At 46.0% G+C, this 20,927-nt stretch overlaps 1 protein-coding gene across 8 annotated transcripts in view; it reads right to left on the reverse strand.

Moving 5' to 3' along the window:
* The window catches only part of EP400 (E1A binding protein p400), a 104,860-nt gene that overhangs the window by 13,380 nt on the left and 70,553 nt on the right, over nucleotides 1-20,927 (reverse strand). For 7 of the 8 annotated variants that reach the window (XM_075898396.1, XM_075898394.1, XM_075898391.1 and 4 more), the window contains 14 exons: nucleotides 20,637-20,768; nucleotides 20,488-20,532; nucleotides 20,244-20,397; nucleotides 19,052-19,293; nucleotides 18,290-18,463; nucleotides 18,010-18,057; nucleotides 16,544-16,680; nucleotides 15,905-15,961; nucleotides 15,735-15,813; nucleotides 14,876-15,079; nucleotides 3,454-3,499; nucleotides 3,251-3,360; nucleotides 2,399-2,591; nucleotides 719-885 (listed from right to left, as the gene is read on the reverse strand). In XM_075898396.1, the coding sequence (XP_075754511.1) occupies nucleotides 719-885; nucleotides 2,399-2,591; nucleotides 3,251-3,360; nucleotides 3,454-3,499; nucleotides 14,876-15,079; nucleotides 15,735-15,813; nucleotides 15,905-15,961; nucleotides 16,544-16,680; nucleotides 18,010-18,057; nucleotides 18,290-18,463; nucleotides 19,052-19,293; nucleotides 20,244-20,397; nucleotides 20,488-20,532; nucleotides 20,637-20,768 (1,788 nt within the window). The remainder of the gene's footprint in view (nucleotides 1-718; nucleotides 886-2,398; nucleotides 2,592-3,250; nucleotides 3,361-3,453; nucleotides 3,500-14,875; nucleotides 15,080-15,734; nucleotides 15,814-15,904; nucleotides 15,962-16,543; nucleotides 16,681-18,009; nucleotides 18,058-18,289; nucleotides 18,464-19,051; nucleotides 19,294-20,243; nucleotides 20,398-20,487; nucleotides 20,533-20,636; nucleotides 20,769-20,927) is intronic. The other variant, XM_075898395.1, reaches the window with a different exon arrangement.

Raw genomic sequence — 20,927 nt, forward strand, 5'->3', positions numbered from 1 at the left:
CCCCTCAGCCCAACCAGGGGCTGGGATAAAACCCTGCTTCTCAAACTAGCAGCAGTCTGCCCTGTCCTAACTCCCAGAAAAAGCACAAACAAATTATCCATACCTCCTCCACCTCACAACATAAACTCTTCCCCCCACTTCCCCATCTGCACTGCACCTCAATGCCAGCATCCACCCACCCTCCCTTCCCCCACTTACCCTTAGCTGCCCTTTTTCAGGAGGCTTGAGAGTGCTAAATTTCTGCCCCTCTCTTCCTATGCAGAAACAGAACTCTCCAAACTCCTCTCCCCTCTGACCCACTGTCAGCCAATTACTGCCTCCCTCCTTCCCCCAGTCACTTATTCTTTTATCTTCCTTCTTTACATGCTCTGGGAGCTGTTTTAAGCATGGAAACAGCTCCATTTAGCTGCTTGCTTAGTGAGATGATGCCCCGTCCTCTGCTGCTCAGCTGAGCTCCCTGCCTGCACAGGAGTTTTGGACTTCTGAGTAGAGCTCAGAAAACAGCTGTGCAGTTGCTCAGCCACATAGCTTACAGGGAACCTACATTATTGCGCTCTGTATTGCCATGACATTTTAGTCTGAGCAGCAGTGAATTTGACAGAGAACTCATGTTTTCTGTCTAGTATGAGAACATAAGTCACCACAGACATAATCACTGGTAAATGTTTAAAGAAAGGTATGAACAGCATTCTTGTTATCTTAGGAATGTTTCCCTCACCTGTGATAACTTCCCTACAGTTTTTATTTGGGCTGGAGACTGGGCTTGCGCCTGGGTCTGAATCTGTGGGACCTGCACCTGAGCAGCCTGCTGCTGCTGCTGCTGCCTGAGAAGCTGGAATTGAGCCGGTGTGATTGCTTTGCCAGAGAGTTGAACTGTTGGCGTAGCTGTAAATAAAGCAAAAAGGTTCTAAAGTGAAAATTACAATGTGATTAATTTAATCAACTTCACTTAAAGTTTTAATGCAACAATTAAACCTGTTATTTTCTGCTACACTAATTCCGAGGAGAGATTCAGGATTAGATTAAAGGAAAGAGACTGGATAGAAAGGTCCAAATGAACTATATTGGCAGGAATGCAACAGAATCATTCTTAGCAGAACAAAAAAGATAACTAATCTATATGGCTCTATTGCTCAACAAACCATTTAGAAAACTCAGACTCACATCCACAAGATTACACCAATTTATTGCTTTACACACCACCTTATTTCTGTGTCAGTAGTTAATGTCAGCACAGTGTTGGCTGCTAATGCTCAGGTATTAGCAGTTAAGTGAAAACTAATCCCAGCTCCTGCTGACAAAAGATTATGTTAAAATCCTCTTGAGCAGTTCATAGTTACATGGCTCCAGAATTAATTGAGAAAAATCAAACATTTACTTATGTATGTTACAATACATGCAGGTTGAACCTTGCTAGTCCAGCACTCTCTGGTCTGGCGACATACTAACCTCCTATGATTCAGCAAATTCTCTGTTTGGACACAGTCAGATTCTAGGTGCCGGACTAGAGAGGTTCAATCTGTAGAACTTTTCCCATAACACCTTTAATTTTAAGATCTCAAGAGTTTTATATACTTCACTTAAGCATACAACAGCCATTCCTTTTCCTGTGAGGTATCTTCATTTCATGGATGTACAAACCAAATACAGAATATATCACAATTAGAGATCAGAACAGAACAGTACAGAAGAGGTTTACTGGAACTCAAGAGTCCCAGAATGAGTTCTCTATTCTAATCACTACATTAGATTTCCTCTAACAAGCCTTACCCTGTCTTAATGTAGTGTCTGAATAAATAGTATGTAGAATCTCAGAGAAGATAATGTGCCACAACATTGTTTAATACAATTTATTATAAACTCTGGGGTGTACTAAAAGAGCATGTAAGTGAACATATGCATTTATTTTATACTGAAAACTATAGAAAGGAGACCCAATTTTCTCTGCTTTGTAAACTTATGCTGTTTATTAAAAGTGGCATAAAACAAAGTCCAGCTCAAACTAAGAGTAAATGAACGTAGACTGCAAATAGTTTTTCTTGATTGCATAAACAGAACAAATAAATACTTTTGTTTCTTGAAAATGGGGAAAGGTCACGAATAGTCAGTAAAACTGTATTTGCTGCAGTTACATATAATTATAATGAATGTTAATTACAGTAGTGCCTAGGAACCAATCAGAATATTTTCTCTATTTTGCACATTGTAAAACTTAATGGAGGAAAATATAACTTATGGTACTAAGGATAACTGGTTTTAAAAGTTTTCAGCAGCATTTAACAATTGTACTGTTGATAAATTCTGACTCCAGTATTCTGAGGCTGAGATAATCAAGTAAGCTACAGGAAGTTTAAGCACTTAAAAGTACACTAAGAAAGAAACCCCATGCAGTGTTTACCTGGTGTAACCTGAGTCACTAAGGATCTTGCCTGGGTCTGTACTGGAGTTAGGTTGGTAGTTACCACGGCTGATGCTGTCACAGATGTTACTGCTCGAACACCTTGGGTAGAGGCTATGGTCACCAATTCTGGTGCTGCTGCTGTTCGTTGCTGAGTATGCACAACCTGAGCAGAAGTACCACCTCCTGAGGTCTAAGAAGAAGAAAACCATTATTCTTCACTACTTTCAACTTGCATTTAAAATCACAGAACCTTCTGGAAACAAAGAACATATTGTTAGGTACAAATGTCATAAATAAAAGCAAGTATGTACATACCTCTCTAGTCTGTCTAAAATACTTCAAGATATCTAATGAATGGCCAGTCACAACATTCTCAGCATTCTGAACTGGAAGCCAATACTCGCTCTAATTTTTTCTATCCATGTGCAGAACAAATTTTGTTATATACACCAAGGCAAGTGAGAATGTGTACCACCAGAAGAAATACATGCTGCTGCTGGTGGTTGCTGTGCTAATCAGCTAGATGGCCTTTGAATTTCTCCTGGGAAGACTCCCAAGCACTCAGCTGCCAGGGAACACTGCTCTTAACTATAATACTGAAGTGTGAATTTTCTTCCATTTGCATTCATCATTTTTAGAGGTCTATATTTTCACATATTTAAAAAAAAATCACTGATAAGACATAGACTGGCAGACCTAAAGGCTAAATGATGTAAAAAGTCTTCTCCTCTAATTTCTCTTATTCCGAGTATCCAGGTCTCATTTAGAATAATACCACATTTTCACTAGCTGCTACAGTCTACAACTAAAAATAATTAAATTACAGTACAACTACTGCCATTCACTCACCGTCAGTGTCCCAGGTATAACAGGTGAAGCGAGACGTTTATTGATAGGCTGAAAGGTAGCAGCAGGGACTCCAGCAACTGTATTCACTATAACATTCCCACTTACAGTAGCTGAAAGTAAAACCAAGAAAAATATGAGACTACAAAAACAAAGTAGCTTTTTTTTTTAACCTATACCCCAAGTGCTTTCCTAAAACATCTTACCAGTCTGTATACTTGTTCCAGTGACCGCTGTTTTGATTGCACCAGCCTGTTTAGAATAAAATTTGAATAATAGTTCTGAGAAAAATCAGAAAACAACTTAGCACAGATCTTTAAAATGACTTTTCTATTTAACATAATATAACTGCCCTATTGTGAGAATAAGAATTAACGACATTTATAAAAATTTTCCAATAAAGCACACAGTTATGTATGTATAAGTTCATCACATTGCACTTGTACAGCTATGCACATGTACAGTCTCCCAGAGCTGTGGTACTTGGATTCTTCTCTAACAAAATTAAATCAGCACTATATGCATAATATAACACACACACTCTGCAGCCTTAGAAACAGCAGCCTGAATTCTGTAATCAGCTCCAACAGCACTGACTCTGGGCTTGTTCAGAGCCACACTGAAGTTAGAAGGCATTTCATGGGCCTGATTTCATGGATCCAATTGCAGGATCAGAGTTGTAAAGTGGTATAAACAGTTCTTCTCTCCCCTCCACAATCACTGCCTCCCACCAAAGAGTGTATGTTGTTTCACAGAGCTTTTAGGTTTTCATCTGCTTAACAGAATCTAGACACCAAGGAGTAATTTTGTGAAAACTTCTTACATCACTGGGAATTAATCTGGCCTACAGTATCTACAGGTTAGCACGGGTCAGAAGTGGTGTGCTGAGATTTAATTTAATCACTTCTATTTATGGGCCTGCATGCCATTGATAGTTTTTCAAGTTAATAATACAGCAACAGCATTACTTACAGGAGTTTCATTAATAAATAAATTAAGATGCAGTCTTAATTTTTTTTAAATCCTGTGGTACTAAAACAGTAAGATCAGAGTTTTAGATATCTGCAACACTCCAAAAAAATTCTGTTAAAATAATATTTTTTCCTCTTTCTTACTGTAAACCATTAACACATACATAATCTTTGCTTGAAATGTAATCATGCAAATGTCCTCCTAGCACCCCCCATGCAGTCTGTTTTCCTACCCCGCTCCAACCCAGTCAGAGAGGACTGCAATCTGGATTGCAATAAATGAGTCAGATACCCCAAATAAACTGTCTCCTGCTTCCACCTCACTGCACAGATGATAACACCCACCCACACCCTCTTTCCCCCACCTACCTACCTGTACAATCTGCTCCTCCCAAGCCCAGGTGGGGGCTGGGATAAAATCCTGCATCTCAAACTAGCAGGCATCAGCAGTCTGTCCTGTCCTAACTCCCAGCTAAAGCAACTCCCGGACGTTTATATGGAGGGTCCGTTCTATAGGGGACCACAGACCCTGAGTCCTGTGCTGCCCGAGGTGTGCTCCCCAGCCCAGGTTGGAGGCATCTGTGACTAGTGTAAGGGAGGTGGAAGGGGTGCTGAAAGGAACCCCACTGCACACCACAGCCTCCTGGGTCCACCACTGTAGGGAGGCTAGCATCTCCGGGGGCACTGTGAGGATCGAGTCCCAAAGACTGACTGAAGGCCTTTGCCAACCAAGCCTGCAGAGGTCTCATTCTCATTCTGGCATAGCATACCGTGTATGTGCATGCAGCCATATGGCCCAGGAGCCTTGAGCAGATCTGAGGGGTCATGACAGGGGACCGCGTTAACCCAGAAATCAGCTCCACTATGGAGAGGAACCTGCTCCTGGGGAGGAAAGCTCTTGCTACCCTTGCAACGAGGAGGGCACCCACGAATTCGAGATGCTGAGAGGGGGTCAGGGATGACTTTTCCTTGTTCAGCATGAGCCCAAGCTTTAGGAAGAGGGCCTTCGTGAGTGACACGTGAGCCTTTACCTGCTCGTAAGAGCGACCTCGGATTAGCCAATCGTCGAGGTACCCCTGCTTGTGGAGAAACGCCGCAACCACTGCCATGCACTTGGTGAACACTCTGGGTGCCGTTGACAGGCCAAAAGGGAGCACCATAAACTGAAAATGGTGCTGGCCAACAGTAAACCTGAGAAACCTCCTGTGGCTGGTTTTGATCGCCACATGGAAGTACGCGTCCTTGAAGTCGAGAGTTGCGTACCAGTCTCCTAACTGTAGCACTGGAATGACTGAGGCTAAGGTTATCATTCTGAATTTGTGTTTTATGAACGCCTTGTTCAGATATCTTTGGTCCAAGATGGGACGGACTCCTCCTTTTGGTTTGAAGACAACAAAGTATCGGGAATAGAATCCCCGTCCCCACAGGTGTGGAGGGACCTCCTCTACTGCTCCCTTTCGTGAGGAGCACGGACACCTCCTGACACATGATGTGTTCAAGAGGGGTGTCCCTGAAGAGGGACGGGAAAGGGGGGTTGGAAGGTGGCCGGCCCAAGAAGGGAACGGCATAGCCTCCATTTACTATTGTTAATACCCAGGCGTCTGTTGTGATTAGTGCCCAAGCATGGGCAAAATGGGATAGCCTGGCCCCAAACGGGGGGCCAGGGTAGGAGACTGGTGCGCAACTCTCTATCAGCACATCAAAATTGGGGCTTGGCCGACGGGAAGAGCTGTGGGGTCCTCCCCGCTGGCTGTCTGCCCTGGGGAGACGGCAACTCCTAGCGCCTGGGGGGTGCGCAGCCGCTCCGGAACCTCCACCGGAGGCCCGGGAGCAGCGCCTCCAGTAATCCCCACGGGGGACCTGGGGCTGCGCCCTCCCCTGTTGCCTATAGGGCAGCTGGCGACGCTGAGGGGCAGGCGTGTGAATGCCCAAGAACTTAAGGGTAGACCTTGTGTCCTTTAGCGTATGGAGCCTAGAGTCGGTATGCTCCGAGAACAAAGTTTTGCTATCAAAGGGTAAGTCCTGGATAGTATTCTGGACATCGGGGGGAATCCCAGAGACTTGCAGTCAGGCACCATGGTGCATGACAACCCCAGATGCCTTAGCACGGGCTGCCGAGTCAACTGTGTCCAGGGACACCTGGAGAGCCGTCTGGACAATAAGCTTCCCCTCTGAAGCGATGGCCGCGAACTCCTGGCGGTCCTCAGCCAGAAGCCTGTCCCTGAATTTCTCCACAGCCTGCCAAGTGTTGAAGGCGTCCCGGCTCAACATTGCCTGTTGGTTTGTGATGCGAAGTTGCACCGCACCTGTGGCGTAAACTTTACGACCCATCAAATCCAGGTGCTTAGGCTCTTTCGCCTTTGGAGAGGGTCCCGGCTGGGGCAGCCTTTCTTTTTGAGCCGCAGCCTGCACGACCAGGGATCCCGGGATGGGCTGCGAATACAGATGTTCATGCCCCATCTGTGGAACATAATAGCCCCTTTCAAGGTACGGGTCAAGGTCGCCGGCGTCTGCCACAGGGCATTAGTAATCTTGGCCACCGTTTTGTTCAGCGGCAAAGCCAAACGTGCGGGTGCATCATCGGCCAGGATGTCCGCCACTGGATCTGTATCCTCTATGACAGGTTCCACCGGGATGCCCAGATTGGATGCCAGGCGACGAAGCAACTCTTGATGCGTACAGGCATCCATAGTAGGCAGATTCGGTGCTGGGTCTGCCAGGGCCTCATCAGGAGACGACGATGAGGACAACTCCTGCATCGGTGCCGGGTTTATGGACGGTGCAGAGTGCAATGCTGGTGGAACATATTGCGCCACCTCCGGGCCCGGCTCCAGCACTGGGACCTCTGCCGCTAGGTCGGGCTGCGGTGCCCCGTGTGGGAAGGGGGGAGGTCGAGACAGTGACACCGAGGGCTGCAATCGGCGACCCGAAGCCTCCGACACCAGAGAAGGAGGCACTGGTCCCTGCCATTGATGATAAGCCCAAGGAGTCCAAAAAGGCCACTGCGGATGCGGGGGCCAGGTTTGCTGCATCAGCGAATGGTCCCGCCAATGTCGAGAACGGGATCTATGGGTCAAGGATGCTCCCGAGGACCCCGAACGGATGGAAGTGGCGTCCGAATCTGATGAGTAGTCGGACTCCGGCACGGGCGAGCCGACGAAGGGTGCGGGGCAAACCTGGCCATGGATTCCAGCTTGCCGGCATGGATACGGTGGGGGTGAACGTGTTGTGGCACCAGGGGTCCCATGCCCGGTGCCGGGAAACTTGCCGCCGATTGCGGCACCGGGGTGCTTAGGCCCGGTGCCAGGAGAGTTGCCACCGGCAGTTGCGGCACCGGGGTGCTCAGGCCCGGTGCCGGGAGAGTTGCCGCCAGCAGTTGCGGAACCGGGGTGCCCAGACCCGGTGCTGGAAGAGTTTTCGCATGGTACTGGGGGACCCAGGCCCGGTACCGGACACGGCGTTGGGAGAGCCGCTGAACCACTCAGGCTCGGTGCCGAGTGTCCTGATGCAACTGTCAACTGGGGCACCGGCAAGGTCCACGTGGTTGATGCAGGTGCTTGCGACGGTGCGGAGACGGACACAGGTTCCAGGGGGCTAGGTGCCATGGAAGACAGTGGTGCCACAATGGACGCCACATGGCTGAGAGAGTACGGTACCGGTGCCGCCAAACGAGGAGCTGGGAGAGAGACCAGCGTCACTGAGGGTCGGGCACGGCCCGAAGTTGAGCGAGACTGGCGACCCGGTGTCGAAAGTTGTGTCACTGTTGAGGCGATCGGTACTGGTCCCACATGGGATGGTCCCGACGCATAAGGCGCCCGAGCATGCCGGCCAGGGTCATGCGGAGGCGAAGCCATAAGCAAATCAGCCTTTGGCAAGGGTGACCTCAACCCTTCCACCTCAACTGAAGATGGGGGGGAGGTAGTGAGGCTAATAAGGTCCTGCACCACTTCGAATGTGTCTGGCGTGGATGGGCAGTGAGAAGGCAGGCGCCCTGGACTATCGAGACCTTCTCGCCGACTGTGGCGCACCGCAGTCGATGTATGCACCGGTGAGCCGGCACCGCGGTACCCGACCAACGTGGTCTTTTTTAAAGGGGATCTTCCGTGGGACTTCTTCACCCTCTTGGACGCCGGAGAGTGAGACCGGTGCTGGGATCTCGACGTGGATGCACGGTGCCGAGGAACATCGCATGTAGATGCTGGTGCGCCGCGTACCGTCGGATGCTCCGACGGCAGCGGCTGTAACGCCGTCTCCATGAGGAGAAGTTTTAGGCGGGAAACTCTCTCCCTTTCTTAAAAGACTTGCAGATCTTACAGGCGACTGCGAGATGGCCCTCACCCAGACAACTGTTGTGTGAGTCGCCTGTGGGCATAAACTTCCCGCAGGCAGTGCACGCCTTAAAGCCCTGAGGCCCTGGCATTCCTCACCCCCGAGGGGGGAGAGAAAACAAAGAACCTAACTATCTAACTAAGAGAACTATTTACAATCAAGGTAGAAGAACGGGAACCATTAACTAACTGACTGACTAAGAGAGACAGAGACGCTCCAACGACCGTCACGGCGGTAAGAAGGAACTGAGGTGGGGCAGCGCCGGCAGGGGTACTTATGCCCCGCCATGGCGGCGCCACTCCAGGGGGCACCCTGCCGGCACTACGGGTACCACTAGGGAAAACGCTCCGGAAGACACAGTGCACGCAGTGCGCACACCTACTTCGAATGGACATGAGCAACCACTCGAAAAAGAACATAGATTTACTTTTATATGCAGATGTTGAAGCAGCTATTTAGCTTAAAAATCCAAAGCCAACAAGTATGCAGTATCATGGAGGGAAGAAGTCTGCCAGAAAATCTGCTGGGCTGAGGAAATCTGAATGCCTCTATTTAAAATCATTGTATTCCCACATCTTGAATACTGCATACAGATGTGATTACCTCATCTCAAGAAAGATATATTGGCATTGGAAAAGATTCAGAAAAGGGCAACAAAAATGATTAGGGGTTTGGAACAGGTCCCATATGACGAGAGATTAAAAATACTTGGGACTTTTCAGCTTAGAAAAGAGGAGACTAAGAGGGGGATATGACTGTTGTAGAAAAAGTGAATAAGGAAAAGTTATTTACTTATTCCCACAATATAAGAACTAGCAGTCACCAAATGAAATTAAAGCCGGTTTAAAGCAAACATAAGGAAGTTTTTCATCACTCAGCACACAGTCAGCCTCTGGAACTCCCTGCCAGAGGATGTAAGACTTCAACAGGGTTCCAAGAAGAGCTAGATAGATTCAAGGAGGCTAGGACAATCAATGGCTATTAGCCAGGATGGGTAGGAATGGTGTCCCTAACCTCTGTTTCTCTGGAGGTGGGTGACAGGAGAGGGATCACAAAAGGATTACCTGTTGTGTTCCCTCCCTCTGGGGCATCTGGTATTGGCCATTGTTGGAAGACAGAATATTTGGCTAGATGGACCTTTGGTCTGATCCAGTATGGCCAGTCTTATGTTTTTATGTTTTACTGTCAGTAACTGAGGGGGTCAGAACAGGGGCTGGCAAAGACTGATCCATAGAAAAGCAACAAGCCCCAGACAGACATAGCTCGGAACTTGGGGGGAAATAATGAATGATGGTCTGAGCTGCTAGCAGAAATATCCACTGGCATTAGAAGCAGCTATTCTGCTGGAGACACGGAGAGAAGCAAATGTCCTAGGTCTAATGCTGGGAGCATATTACTGAACAATGTACAGACCTATTGGCTTTCTGGCAGTGCCTGCAAATGGGCTGAAATTCTCATTCACACAGGGTATGTCTACACTAGTGTTATTTCGAAATAGTTATTTTGAAATAGATTTTGAAATAACGTGTCTATTCCCAAAATACATTTCGAAATAGCATTTTGCTATTTCAAAATAGCACGTCCACACTGAGTGGACTCTGAATTGCATTTAAGGCTGTTGAGAACCAGTTCCGGCAGGGCACCAGGTCAGGACTTACTGTGTGTGACTGCTGCCTGAGGCTATCTGAGGTCTGTGCTTAAAGGGACTCCCCCTCCCCCCAGACAGCCAGTTCTAAAGTTTCCCTGCTTGCTTGTCTACCCCAATGAGGGACAGAAAAGCATTGTGTCTCTGCATGCTCTGGTTGCCCTCACTTGGGACACCACAGCACTCTGCAACATGGAGCCAGAGCTACCCCTGGGCATTCTGGTGCTTCTCTTGGACGCATTGCTGCGAGCCTGGCTGCACTTTCTGCAGGCTGCTATCCGGGAGGTCCATCAGGGGGCTGTCAGTATCCAGGAGGCCCTGTGGGAGAGCTTCCACCCTGAGGAGCACTAACAGTCTCCCTGGTGTGCCCCACTGGGGTCTTGTGCCTCATTCCTCCCTCACATCCTTCCATTTACCCCTCCCTAATCCTCCTTCCTGATGTAAAATAAAATACACATATTTTCATTAACACAAACTCTCTATTTAACAAAACTGGTGAGGAGGGAATAAAACTCTGGTGAGACTGGGGAAAGGAGGCGGGAAAGGAGAGAAGAGAGGGTGGGAGAAGGAGGGGGAAACCTGGGAGGAGGGAGCTGGAAGGGGGAAGCAAGGGGAAGAAGGGGGAGGGTGAGCTCGGGTTTGGGGGTCTTGTTGGACCAACTTGATTGTCATGCAAACCAGCTCCTGGGTTCGCATGTGACCTTTGATGGCCAGGCTGGCAGCTATCCTGCCATAGACAGCCGTGTTCCTCTGTCTAGTGCAGAGATCATGGATGCTGGGGGCATCCCCACTAAACCTGAATAAGGTCCATGATCTTCACTCTGGACCAGGAAGGTGCCTGCCTCCTCCGGGCCCTGGCAGGCTGCTCCTGGGGAGATGGCTGCCAGTGGCTTGCTAGCTCATGTTCTGGGGCCACTGGTTCAAGGACAGTGACTGCTGGCTCTGGGCTGGCAGGCTTGGAGCTGGCACAGGCACTGTGGCCAGAGTCTACCCCTTTAAAGGCTCTGGTGGGGTGGGAGGGAGAGAAGTGTTCTTGGTTGAGGCTGAAGGGGCCACCAGGGCACCCTGGGAAGGCTGGAAGCCCCCTATTTCGAAATAAGTGTCTACACAGCACTTATTTCAAAATAGATATTTAGAATTTGGCGTTATTCCTTGTGGAATGAGATTTACCAAATTCGAAGTAAGCGCTCCAGTATTTCGAATTTATTTCAAAATAGCGGTTTGGCTGCGTAGATGCTAGGAAAGTTATTTCAAAATAAGGACTGTTATTTCAAAATAACTGCTGTGTAGACATACCCACAGAAAGATAAGATGCAAGGAGGACTTGCATGTGACTGGCCACCCAGCCCTGATTTGCGGAGCAGCTCCCTCCCTACCCTCTCCTGGAGCAGGAGGCTGAGCCTGTAAAGCAAGGAGTGACATTAACCCAACCCTCCCTGCTCCTGCCAGCTGATCACCCAGGCCAAGTAGGGACAGTCCCAGGGACGTGGAGCTCAGCATAGGGTCTTGCTGGGCAGCCCTGGCCCCTATGCTATGCTGTACGTGCGCCTCTCCCACCATCCCCCCACAGCAGGAAACCAGAGCTGCACAACAATCCTGAGGCTCAAGCTGCTGCTTGGCTGCTGCGTGTGGGGGAGGGAGGACTGAGCTCCCACCCCGTGCACCACAGAAAATTGACTGCATGCCATTTATGGCATGCATGCATGTATCATCGCGGGGCCTGTTGGGGCAGTCTGACAGTGTTCCTGCCCAAGAACGAACGCTTCTGGTTGGTTGGCATGTGCATGCCCAGGAATTTAAGCACTGCATGGGTGTCCTTCAGGCCATGGAGGCACTGGTCCGTCTGTTCTGAGAACAGCGAGAATCCTTCGAAAAGAAGGTCCTGAATGGTGTTTTGGAGTTCGGGGGGCACCTGGGACCCATGCAACCAGAAGCTGCGGTGTAGAACTATTCCTGTGGCCATGGCGTGGACAGCAGCATTGGCCCAATCAAGGGCTGCTTGGAGTGCTGCCTTGTAGATCACCCTTTCCTTCTCATGGAGGGTCTTGAAGTCAGGTCATTAGTCTCTTGCGAGCAAGTCTGTGAACTTGTCCATGGAGGCCCAGGTGCTGTACGCGTACCTTGACAACAGTACCTGTTGGTTAGCAATACGGAGCTGGATGCCCCCAGTTGTGTAGGGGGCAGCTGGTTGCTCCTCTCTCCCTTTGGTTCACAGCCTGCATCACCAGCAATCCCAGGGGTGGGTGAGAGAACAGGTACTTGTTGCCCTCCAGAAGCACAAAATAACGCCACTCGGCCCTCGTCTGTTGGTGGTATGGAGACCGGGGTTTGCCAGAGGGCCTTGGAGATCTTGGTCACCATTTTATTAATCAGTAGAGCCACTCTGGTGAGGGTGTCAGGCTGGAGGATATCCACTGTGGGGTCGGAATCCTTGCACACCTTCTCAGCTTGGGCCCCCATGCTCTGTGCCAGTTGGTGAAGGACGTCTTGGTGGGCCCTAGCGTCCACAGAGGGCATGGATGGAAGGGTATCCCCTAAGGCCTCGTCTGGGGAGGATGACGATGACTCCTTTGGGGCCATCTCCACAGAAGCCACTGTTTGCGAAGGTTCCTGTGAGGTCCCAGACACAGATGCCGGTGGTGGCTGGGTTGGTGGAGCCCTGCTTCCCAATGGTCTCAGGAATGCCTGACTGGGAGGCAGCGACTGCGCTGGGTCGGAGATTGATTCAGAGGAGTCACTGATGGAGGAGCTAGAAGCCCGAGATGACCGACCCTGACCTCGAAGGATCCACATCCTGGCTCTGGTGGTAGGCCCAGGGTGTCCAGAATGGCCACTGACTCGGTGGTGCAGGGCCCAGGTTTGTTGCATCACCGGCACTGGAACTGGCTGTGCCCAGTGCTATTGGTGGTGGTGAGCAGAGGAGCTGCAGTGCCGCGATTGGTGCCGCGAGTGGGACTGGTGCCAGGAGCAGGCTCTGGAGCCCCTCGACGACCAAGTTGACTCTGCCTCTGAGTCGGTCGAGTACTCCGAAACCAACCATGTTGGGATCGCTGCTGACTCCAGAGTGTGTCTGGCCATTGACTCAGGTTTGCCGCAGTAGTGGGGGTACGGGGATAGCTTGGCCGTGCCCAGGGCTGGTAACCTCTGGCTGGAGGTAGGAGCCATGGAGCTGGGTGCCATGGATGGCACCACATGGTGGCATTGTGTTGGTGCCGGGCCTGGTGCCGCATCCCAAACCACATCCGGTGCCAGGGTTGGAGCAGTCATCAGTGCCGGAGTAGTATTTTCTGGCCTCCCCGACTACATCGTCAGACGCCCTCGATGTTGGTTGGTGCCAGCTGTTCCCATGGTCCCTGACGGGGGTTGGTGTTGGGGGAACAAAGGAGACAACTCAATCAGGTCCCTGGCTGCCCTGAAGGCCTCCGGAGTGAAGGGTTCTGGGAAGTCCCCAAGTGGGTTGGGCTCCTGGTGCAGGGATAAATGTTTGCCCAACCATTATGGTCCGGGCTTGGCGCTTGATGGTGCCACAAGCCCCACTGAAGGGAGCACAGAGTGCACGCCTGCGGAGGCAATCTACCTCTGTTAGGCCTCTTCTTCTTTTGCGGCACCGGGGACTGCGACCAGTGCCAAGGCCTTTGCAGTGTCGGGGAGGTGCGAGAGCGTGCCGAAGTCTCCTGCACCAATGCCAGTGCACTCTGAGATGTCGGTACCAGGTTGGACGCCAGTGCTGGTGTTAGGGCTGCCTCCATGAGGATGATCTTGAGGCACGATCTCTCTCCCGCTTCGTGCATGACATCTTGCAGGCACCCTCTCCCAGGCACTTCAGGGAGGATGAATGTGGATCGCTGCAGGGCATGGGCCAGTGGCACTTCTTGCAAGGTTTGAATCCTTGTGGTCTGGACATGCCTCTCCACAGGTGCATGGCGTGTTGCAGTGGCAAACAAACACAGATAACTACCCTAACTCAATTTACAACTCTTAACAGATAACAGGAACAAAAGAACTACTCAAGTACTAGAAGCATTTGCTTAAGCAAGAGCTAGGGCATGTTCCAACAACCATCACAGCGGTAAGAAGGAACTGAGAGAGTGGGGGGGCCAGCATTGGTATATATCAGTCAGTATACCGGCGTCACTGTAGGAGGCTCCCTGCTGGCCCAACAGGTACTGCTGAGGGAAAAATCTCCAACGACGCGTGCACGCTGCGCGCACACACCTACATGGAATGGACATGAGCAATCACTCGAAGAACAAGAGTTCCACAAAGAAAATGCATCTCTTGAACCGCACTGTGCCATATTCCTCCAGATAAAACATCTCCACAGATAGAGTTTTTTTGTTTTTTTTTTTAAACTACAGATAAATTTGATCCCCAAATTATCAGGATGCTTTTTTTTCCCCCATGTACCATGTATCAGATGTATCAGAGGAAAAGTTGGTTGTATTGGCAGGTGTCCTTGTTGATGACATTTCCTTTTTCACAGAGAATACCACTGCCTCACTCCAACATGAATTTTCCAAGTAATATAATGAGTGGCTGAAAACCAAGACACACAGCCTATCCAGGAAATTAAAAATATACTGCTGTGTATCTCACTTTCAACTCAAAGAACATAGGCACAAATGGTGCACAGACAAGAACTGAAGTCGCTGCTTCAAGAACAGCAAGCTTTCCCTTTCTTACCAATACTGCCGTGTTGGCCACAGTGGTTACTGCAGTCTGTACCACTGCCTGTGGCTGCTGAACTACCTGTGCTTGAGTCTGTGGTTGAGGCTGAGCTTGTGCTTGCTGTATAGCTGACTGCTGTGTTTGCTGTTGCCCAGCTTGCTGTTGTTGCTGAGGCTGTGGGCCCGACTGCTGCTGTGCTCTCTGCTGTTCAGCCAAAGCCTGGGCAAACATCAAAGAAACAGGTTTGGTAATTCCTCAGAACAGCACATGTAAGAAAGCCATCAACAGTCCAGAGATGCTCTATATCGTATCCCCTGATATAAGCTGATGAAGCAGGGTAGCTCTTACCAGACAAAATATGAATGGGGTCTATGTAATGAACAATAATAAATTGGAGGAAGTAGGTTATTTTTTGAGCATGTCTCAAGAGTCTTTTGAATACTATTACATTAAGGTAGGTCAATGGGAAACTTCCTGCTTCCGGATTTTCATGGTCAAACAACTAAAAACAAGACTGAAACATTGCATGTACAGACTTCTATTGTAACAAACTTCATTAGAAGTCCCATTACATTAGTTATTCATTTTCTAGTGGAATTTTATTTTGGTATTATTTAGAATATAGAAATTAGTGGGCTACTCCTGTGGAAGGATATCACACAGGAAAAGACTGATCTAAAACATAAAATAAAATAAAGTAATGTGGGTTAAAGCCTGCTCATATTACAACTATGCACTCATAGCAAACCAGAACACAATGTTGGTAAGTGCAGGCAAAGGATGGAAGAGGCAACCATATGGCTCCTATGAAAGCAGAGGGCATCACATTTTATTACTCTTACTGAAGTTCATTTAATTAAGAAGAAAGATATACCTTTTTCTCTTTTGCAATACGCTCAGCTCGGAGGGATGCAACCTGAATTGGAGGAAGTGGCTTATCATAGTTGATTCCACTAGAAATAAAAGCAGTAAAATAATTTAGAAGCAAGCATTTTAAAAAAAGAGAATCCCAATCTTAAGGCCCTTTAAGATACAATGACCCACCTTTCTGCAAGCACAGAAGCATGCTTTGGATTCTTCTGGAAAGGATTCATGCCAAGTCTGAAATTAACCAAAACTACATTACTGAAGAGGAAAAAGCTCAGACGAAATAATTAATTTTACATATTTTGTAAGAGAACGCTTTGCATTTCTGATATTTCTCAGGAATTCCCAACAGCACTAGCAGTTGCACATGAATGGATGTATTAATGCAGAGAGACTTTTACAAAAAATGTTAATGGAGTTGGTAGGCACTATACAAATAAGCATCATATATTACTATGATTTCAGGGTTGGTTTTTTTGTTGTTGTTTGTTTTTTGGTAACAGACAGAAAGGAAGTGCTGTATGAGGAAGACTTTCCTTAAATCGTATTCTCTACCCCACTGTCACTTCTTCCCCACAAAAAAGGACCAAAAATTTATCCACATAAGTAATCTGTCCCATTCTCACAGCCACAGGACAACAGGGAGACAAACAAACTAAACAGAAAAGCATGTGAGCATCTACAACAGTTTGGACAACTAATATGAGAAAGTAATAAAGTCCTTGGCTAGGACAATGTTCAAGAATATAACTATGTTTAAAAGTCTGGCAGCACCATTAGTATACAGAGAAATAGAAAATATCGTATTTAACTTACAGGGGTTTGATTGGGGGACTTCTCTTTCCTGCAATCATTTTCATCATCTCAAAATGATTAGTATAAAGCTGCGTGTGGGTTGCACCCTCATCTTGGGCGTAGATCTGATTGGTACGAAGTGGACGACTATTTTTGGTCTAGAAATGAAAAATAAAAAGCCTATGCATTTAGGGGAAAAAAAACCTTAAATAACACTTCTGTCTACGCACAAATACCTAGTTAATACAAATGATTTAAACACATATCGCCCAACATAATCTATTACAGACTGGTCTCTGCCTAGTCTTGTTTATCATCTTCATTGTCACACAACTCTATGGAAATTACATAATGAAAAGGCAGAATAAAGAACAGTTCCCAAGGTTACACTTCCAGAACCTCCACTTCTTCAGTACACAGAATGAAAAATTCTAATTTGAAAGATACTCCTTTTTTAAGTTTAGATTCTGAGAACATAATTCAGTATATAAAATAATCCATTAGCAATTTGTAATAGCATACACAAGTACCATAAAATTACCACAGCATAGATTTCCTAATAAAGCCATGCTACGCTACAACACTTTTTTAGTTCCAGGATCTAGCTTCTCCTGAGAGAAACTAGTGGCCTGACTACTACTTTGAAAATGGGATGAAGTCAGAACTGGGTCTACTCCCAGTTCTATATATCTTGCTGAATGATTTGGGGAAAGTCACTTAGCTAAGTGAATCAGTTTCTGCTTTTATATAATGTGCATAATGCTATATCATAAATGGGTGTTTTCAAATTAATTCATTAATTCTAAATCATTTAGATTGTAATATGAATTGTACTATTACAAGTGTTAAGTACTATGATAATAATCATGATAAATAAGGTGGTGCTTTTATGAAGTAGACAAATACTCACTAGTGATTAAACTGAAACAACAAAACTGTATGTAATTATATTGTGTGGAAATCTGGTGTCAAGCTACTATACCAACAAGAAAAAAAAAATCAGAATTTTAACTGCTGTTTCAGTATTCAATAAATACTCAGTATAGATGTTCTAGGAATTATCTGTCCACCTCTACCGATACTTAGTATCCTAGGCTGTGTCCAGACTCAGGGGTTTTTTCGAAAAAAGTAGCCTTTTTTCGAAAAAACTTCCCCTGCGTCCAGACTCAAGCCGCGTTCTTTCAAAATTAATTCGAAAGAACGCGGCTTTTCTTTCGATGGCGGTAAACCTCAATTTACGAGGAAGAACGCCTTCTTTTGAAAGTTCCTCTTTCGAAAGAAGGCGTTCTTCAATGTAAATAGGGCTTCTTCGAAAGAGAGCATCCAGACTCACTGGATGCTTTCTTTCGAAAAAGCAAGCCGCTTTTTCGAAATTTCTCCGTGCAGTCTAGACGCTCCCTTTCGAAAGAGGCTCTTTCGAAAGAAGCCTGCAGTCTAGACATAGCCCTAGTCTTTGTATTTAATTTAGAAAGAATTCCAATACTCACCTTATAAATGCTTTTTGTCTTCTTTTTAGAATTAGCTTCATACATTAACTGTAAAATAAGAAGGAAAATTAGATTTTTTGTAGCAGATTTTGTTCAGATGCTTTGTCTTTTCAAAGTCAATCACAAAATAAGTGAAAATCCTAATAAATATACTCCTACATACTTTTAAAAGTTATTCGGGTGTGCTGATGAGCTGTTTAATAAAAACATGTTTCGGAGTTCCAAAAAAGAATGCTACAAACTGAAGTTCAAAAGGATGAACCATTCAACTTAAACTCACTTTTCCTTCTTCTCTTGGAATAATGACATTTTCATATCGGTTTCGGCATTGTTTAGGTGAGCGATAGACTCGGCTACATGAGTTAACAACATCACTAACAAGATCCCAATTGGGTGTGTGCGCCGGTGACATGACAGCAAGGTTTAAAGGAAGTTCCAGTAATTGCTTCACTGCCTGGAAAATCAGAAGGTGCAAAATTGAAGGTGACATAAAATCACTATAAACTTCTAAACTAAATTTTTTTTGTATGTCGCCCAAGCCATTTATTTAGTCATAAAGAAACCTTATTCTGAAGTTAGCCCCAAAAGATCCTTTTGGAGAAGCCGCATGCACAGAGGAACAATCGAATAAAAGATGATCTAATTCCCCTGCACAAGCTTCCCACAATATTTGCTACAATGTGGGAGAGAAAAAGAAGCTGCCTGAGGCTTCTCTCCCACACACTCTGGCTGCATTCTTCAACACCTCAGCCAGCACAACTGATTTGACGTGTATGGGAAGATGTGCCAGGAAGAGGGCTGATACCGCTTACTCCCTTTGTGGAGCAAAAGGAAAACAGTCACAGTTTTGATCCCTGATCTGTTCCTGAAGCAGTATAGCTACATGTTGTCCCACAATCGGAACAGAAGGCCAAGTGTGAGTTTAGCCCCTAGAAACTAGAAATAACATTTCCAGGGATGAAGTCAGAAAATAGTCATGTCCAAAGTTAACAACAACATTACAGCAAAATAATGAAATTGGAAAGCAAAGGGTTAATTTTACTTGAAGTAGTGCCCAGTCTTCACTAATCAGCCATTCAGGATTATCCTGTCCAGCCTCAGCAACCGGTTTGACAAGAGTTGGCAAAGGCTTTGCAAATTGTGTTTGCTGTTTCAACAATATGTTCTTCTTCTGTTCTTTGCCTTCTCGTCGCATTTTCAGCATCCCTGGAGTGGCTCTGTCAAAAAGTGATCGAGGAGGGATAACAGTCTCTCCATGGCGCTGCTTCTTTTTTCTACCTGCAACTAGAAAAGTGATGCCATCTTCAGTAACACAGTAAAAGAGGGCATTTTGTTAAGGCAAGCATGACAGACAAATCAATAGTAATTATCTAGCTGTAGATAAAACCACTGGCTGTGGGTTAAACCAATTAAATATCTATTGAAAGGTATTGTTAAACTCCAGGATAGTCAGACCTCAGAGATCACTGTTTTGGATTCTGGACCAATGTTACTCAAAAGAGAGACAGTCCTGTGACTTCATTGTCTCATTTGTTATAATATTAGATTATAATTTCAACATAGGAAATAAATTAGTAATTTACCGCTAATTGAGAACTTAATTTGTTTGCAACACAATAAAAGCATCCTCGCCATTTAATAATTTAATCAGGAGTGTTTTATGTGATGAAAAGACCCACAAGAGACACAAATAACTAGTTGGGGGTTGCAAGCCTCAGTCTGAGTGTCACTGGTTTAACCAAATATAACATGGCCAGTGATTTTTGAATTCTTCACATTAAAAATAACGTAAAATTTTTAACACCTATTACAAATTAACTTTAACCTAATTACTGCATTAGAAAAATAAGTTTTGAAAGGAGACATTGTATTTTCAGTACAAATGAAGACAAAATAAAATGACATCTTAAACAATAAGCCCCAAGGTCTGAGTCGGAAAAAACAAACCAAACAAAAAACCCCCCCAAAAAACAAAAAAAACCCAACAAAATAACAAAAACCAAACACTATTACAAGTATGTTAAAGTTTATGACTATCTTGTTTTGACATTGATCATTAAATAGACAAAAAACTTTCAGATTCTTCAAACCTGCCCATAAAAAACTGCTTGATCAGATATTCTGATATTTTTGGAGAGTTATTATGTGGGGTAAGGTGTTAGTGTCTTCCAAGTGAAAATTTATTTTGTCTTTTCCTAATAACTTCTCAGAACTTTTCTAAACCAAATATTTACCAGATGGATCTGTTTTGTGACGCTTACGCTCCTTCCTGACGTATACTGGGGGCAACTTAGACTCTGGAATTGGGGTGGTATCATACATCAAACACATAACAGAATCAATGTAGATGTCATTATCATCCTGAGGAGGGGTAGGGGGAGTCCAAAGCTGCACAAAACACAATATACAAGTCACCACAATTTGTTAATTAGCTGCAGATTCCTTTTCTTCAAATAGATTAAAACCTATATGACTTACTGGCATTATTTCTGTTTGTCCATCTGGACCTTCATATACATACTCCTATAAAACAAAGAGACACAACAATTTGAAGGATTCCGTGAACTGACTGCCCAACACCAAGAATGAACAGCTTTTAAGTGACACCAGAATTGCTAAATAATTACCTTGTTGTATGCATCCTCCCGAGTGTAGGTAAGTAGTTCATCATCTTCTTCCCAAAGCATTTTTTCCTCCTTTTCTTTCAGTTCGTTCAGGTGATAAGTTTCCCATGCTTTTTTTGCAGCATTCAATTCCCCCTAAATAACAATGCATTCCATTTAACAAATCTCTATTCAATACTACCTCACGGACAAAAATCTTTACCGGGACATTGTCAACTTGAATTTGGGGAAATGGGCAAATTCTTTTGATTATTTTAATTTTCAGATAAAGCACTCTTTAAATAATATAACCTG

The sequence above is a fragment of the Pelodiscus sinensis genome, chromosome 15, assembly GCF_049634645.1.
Source record: "Pelodiscus sinensis isolate JC-2024 chromosome 15, ASM4963464v1, whole genome shotgun sequence".
In the NCBI taxonomy this organism is placed as follows: Eukaryota; Metazoa; Chordata; order Testudines; family Trionychidae; genus Pelodiscus; species Pelodiscus sinensis.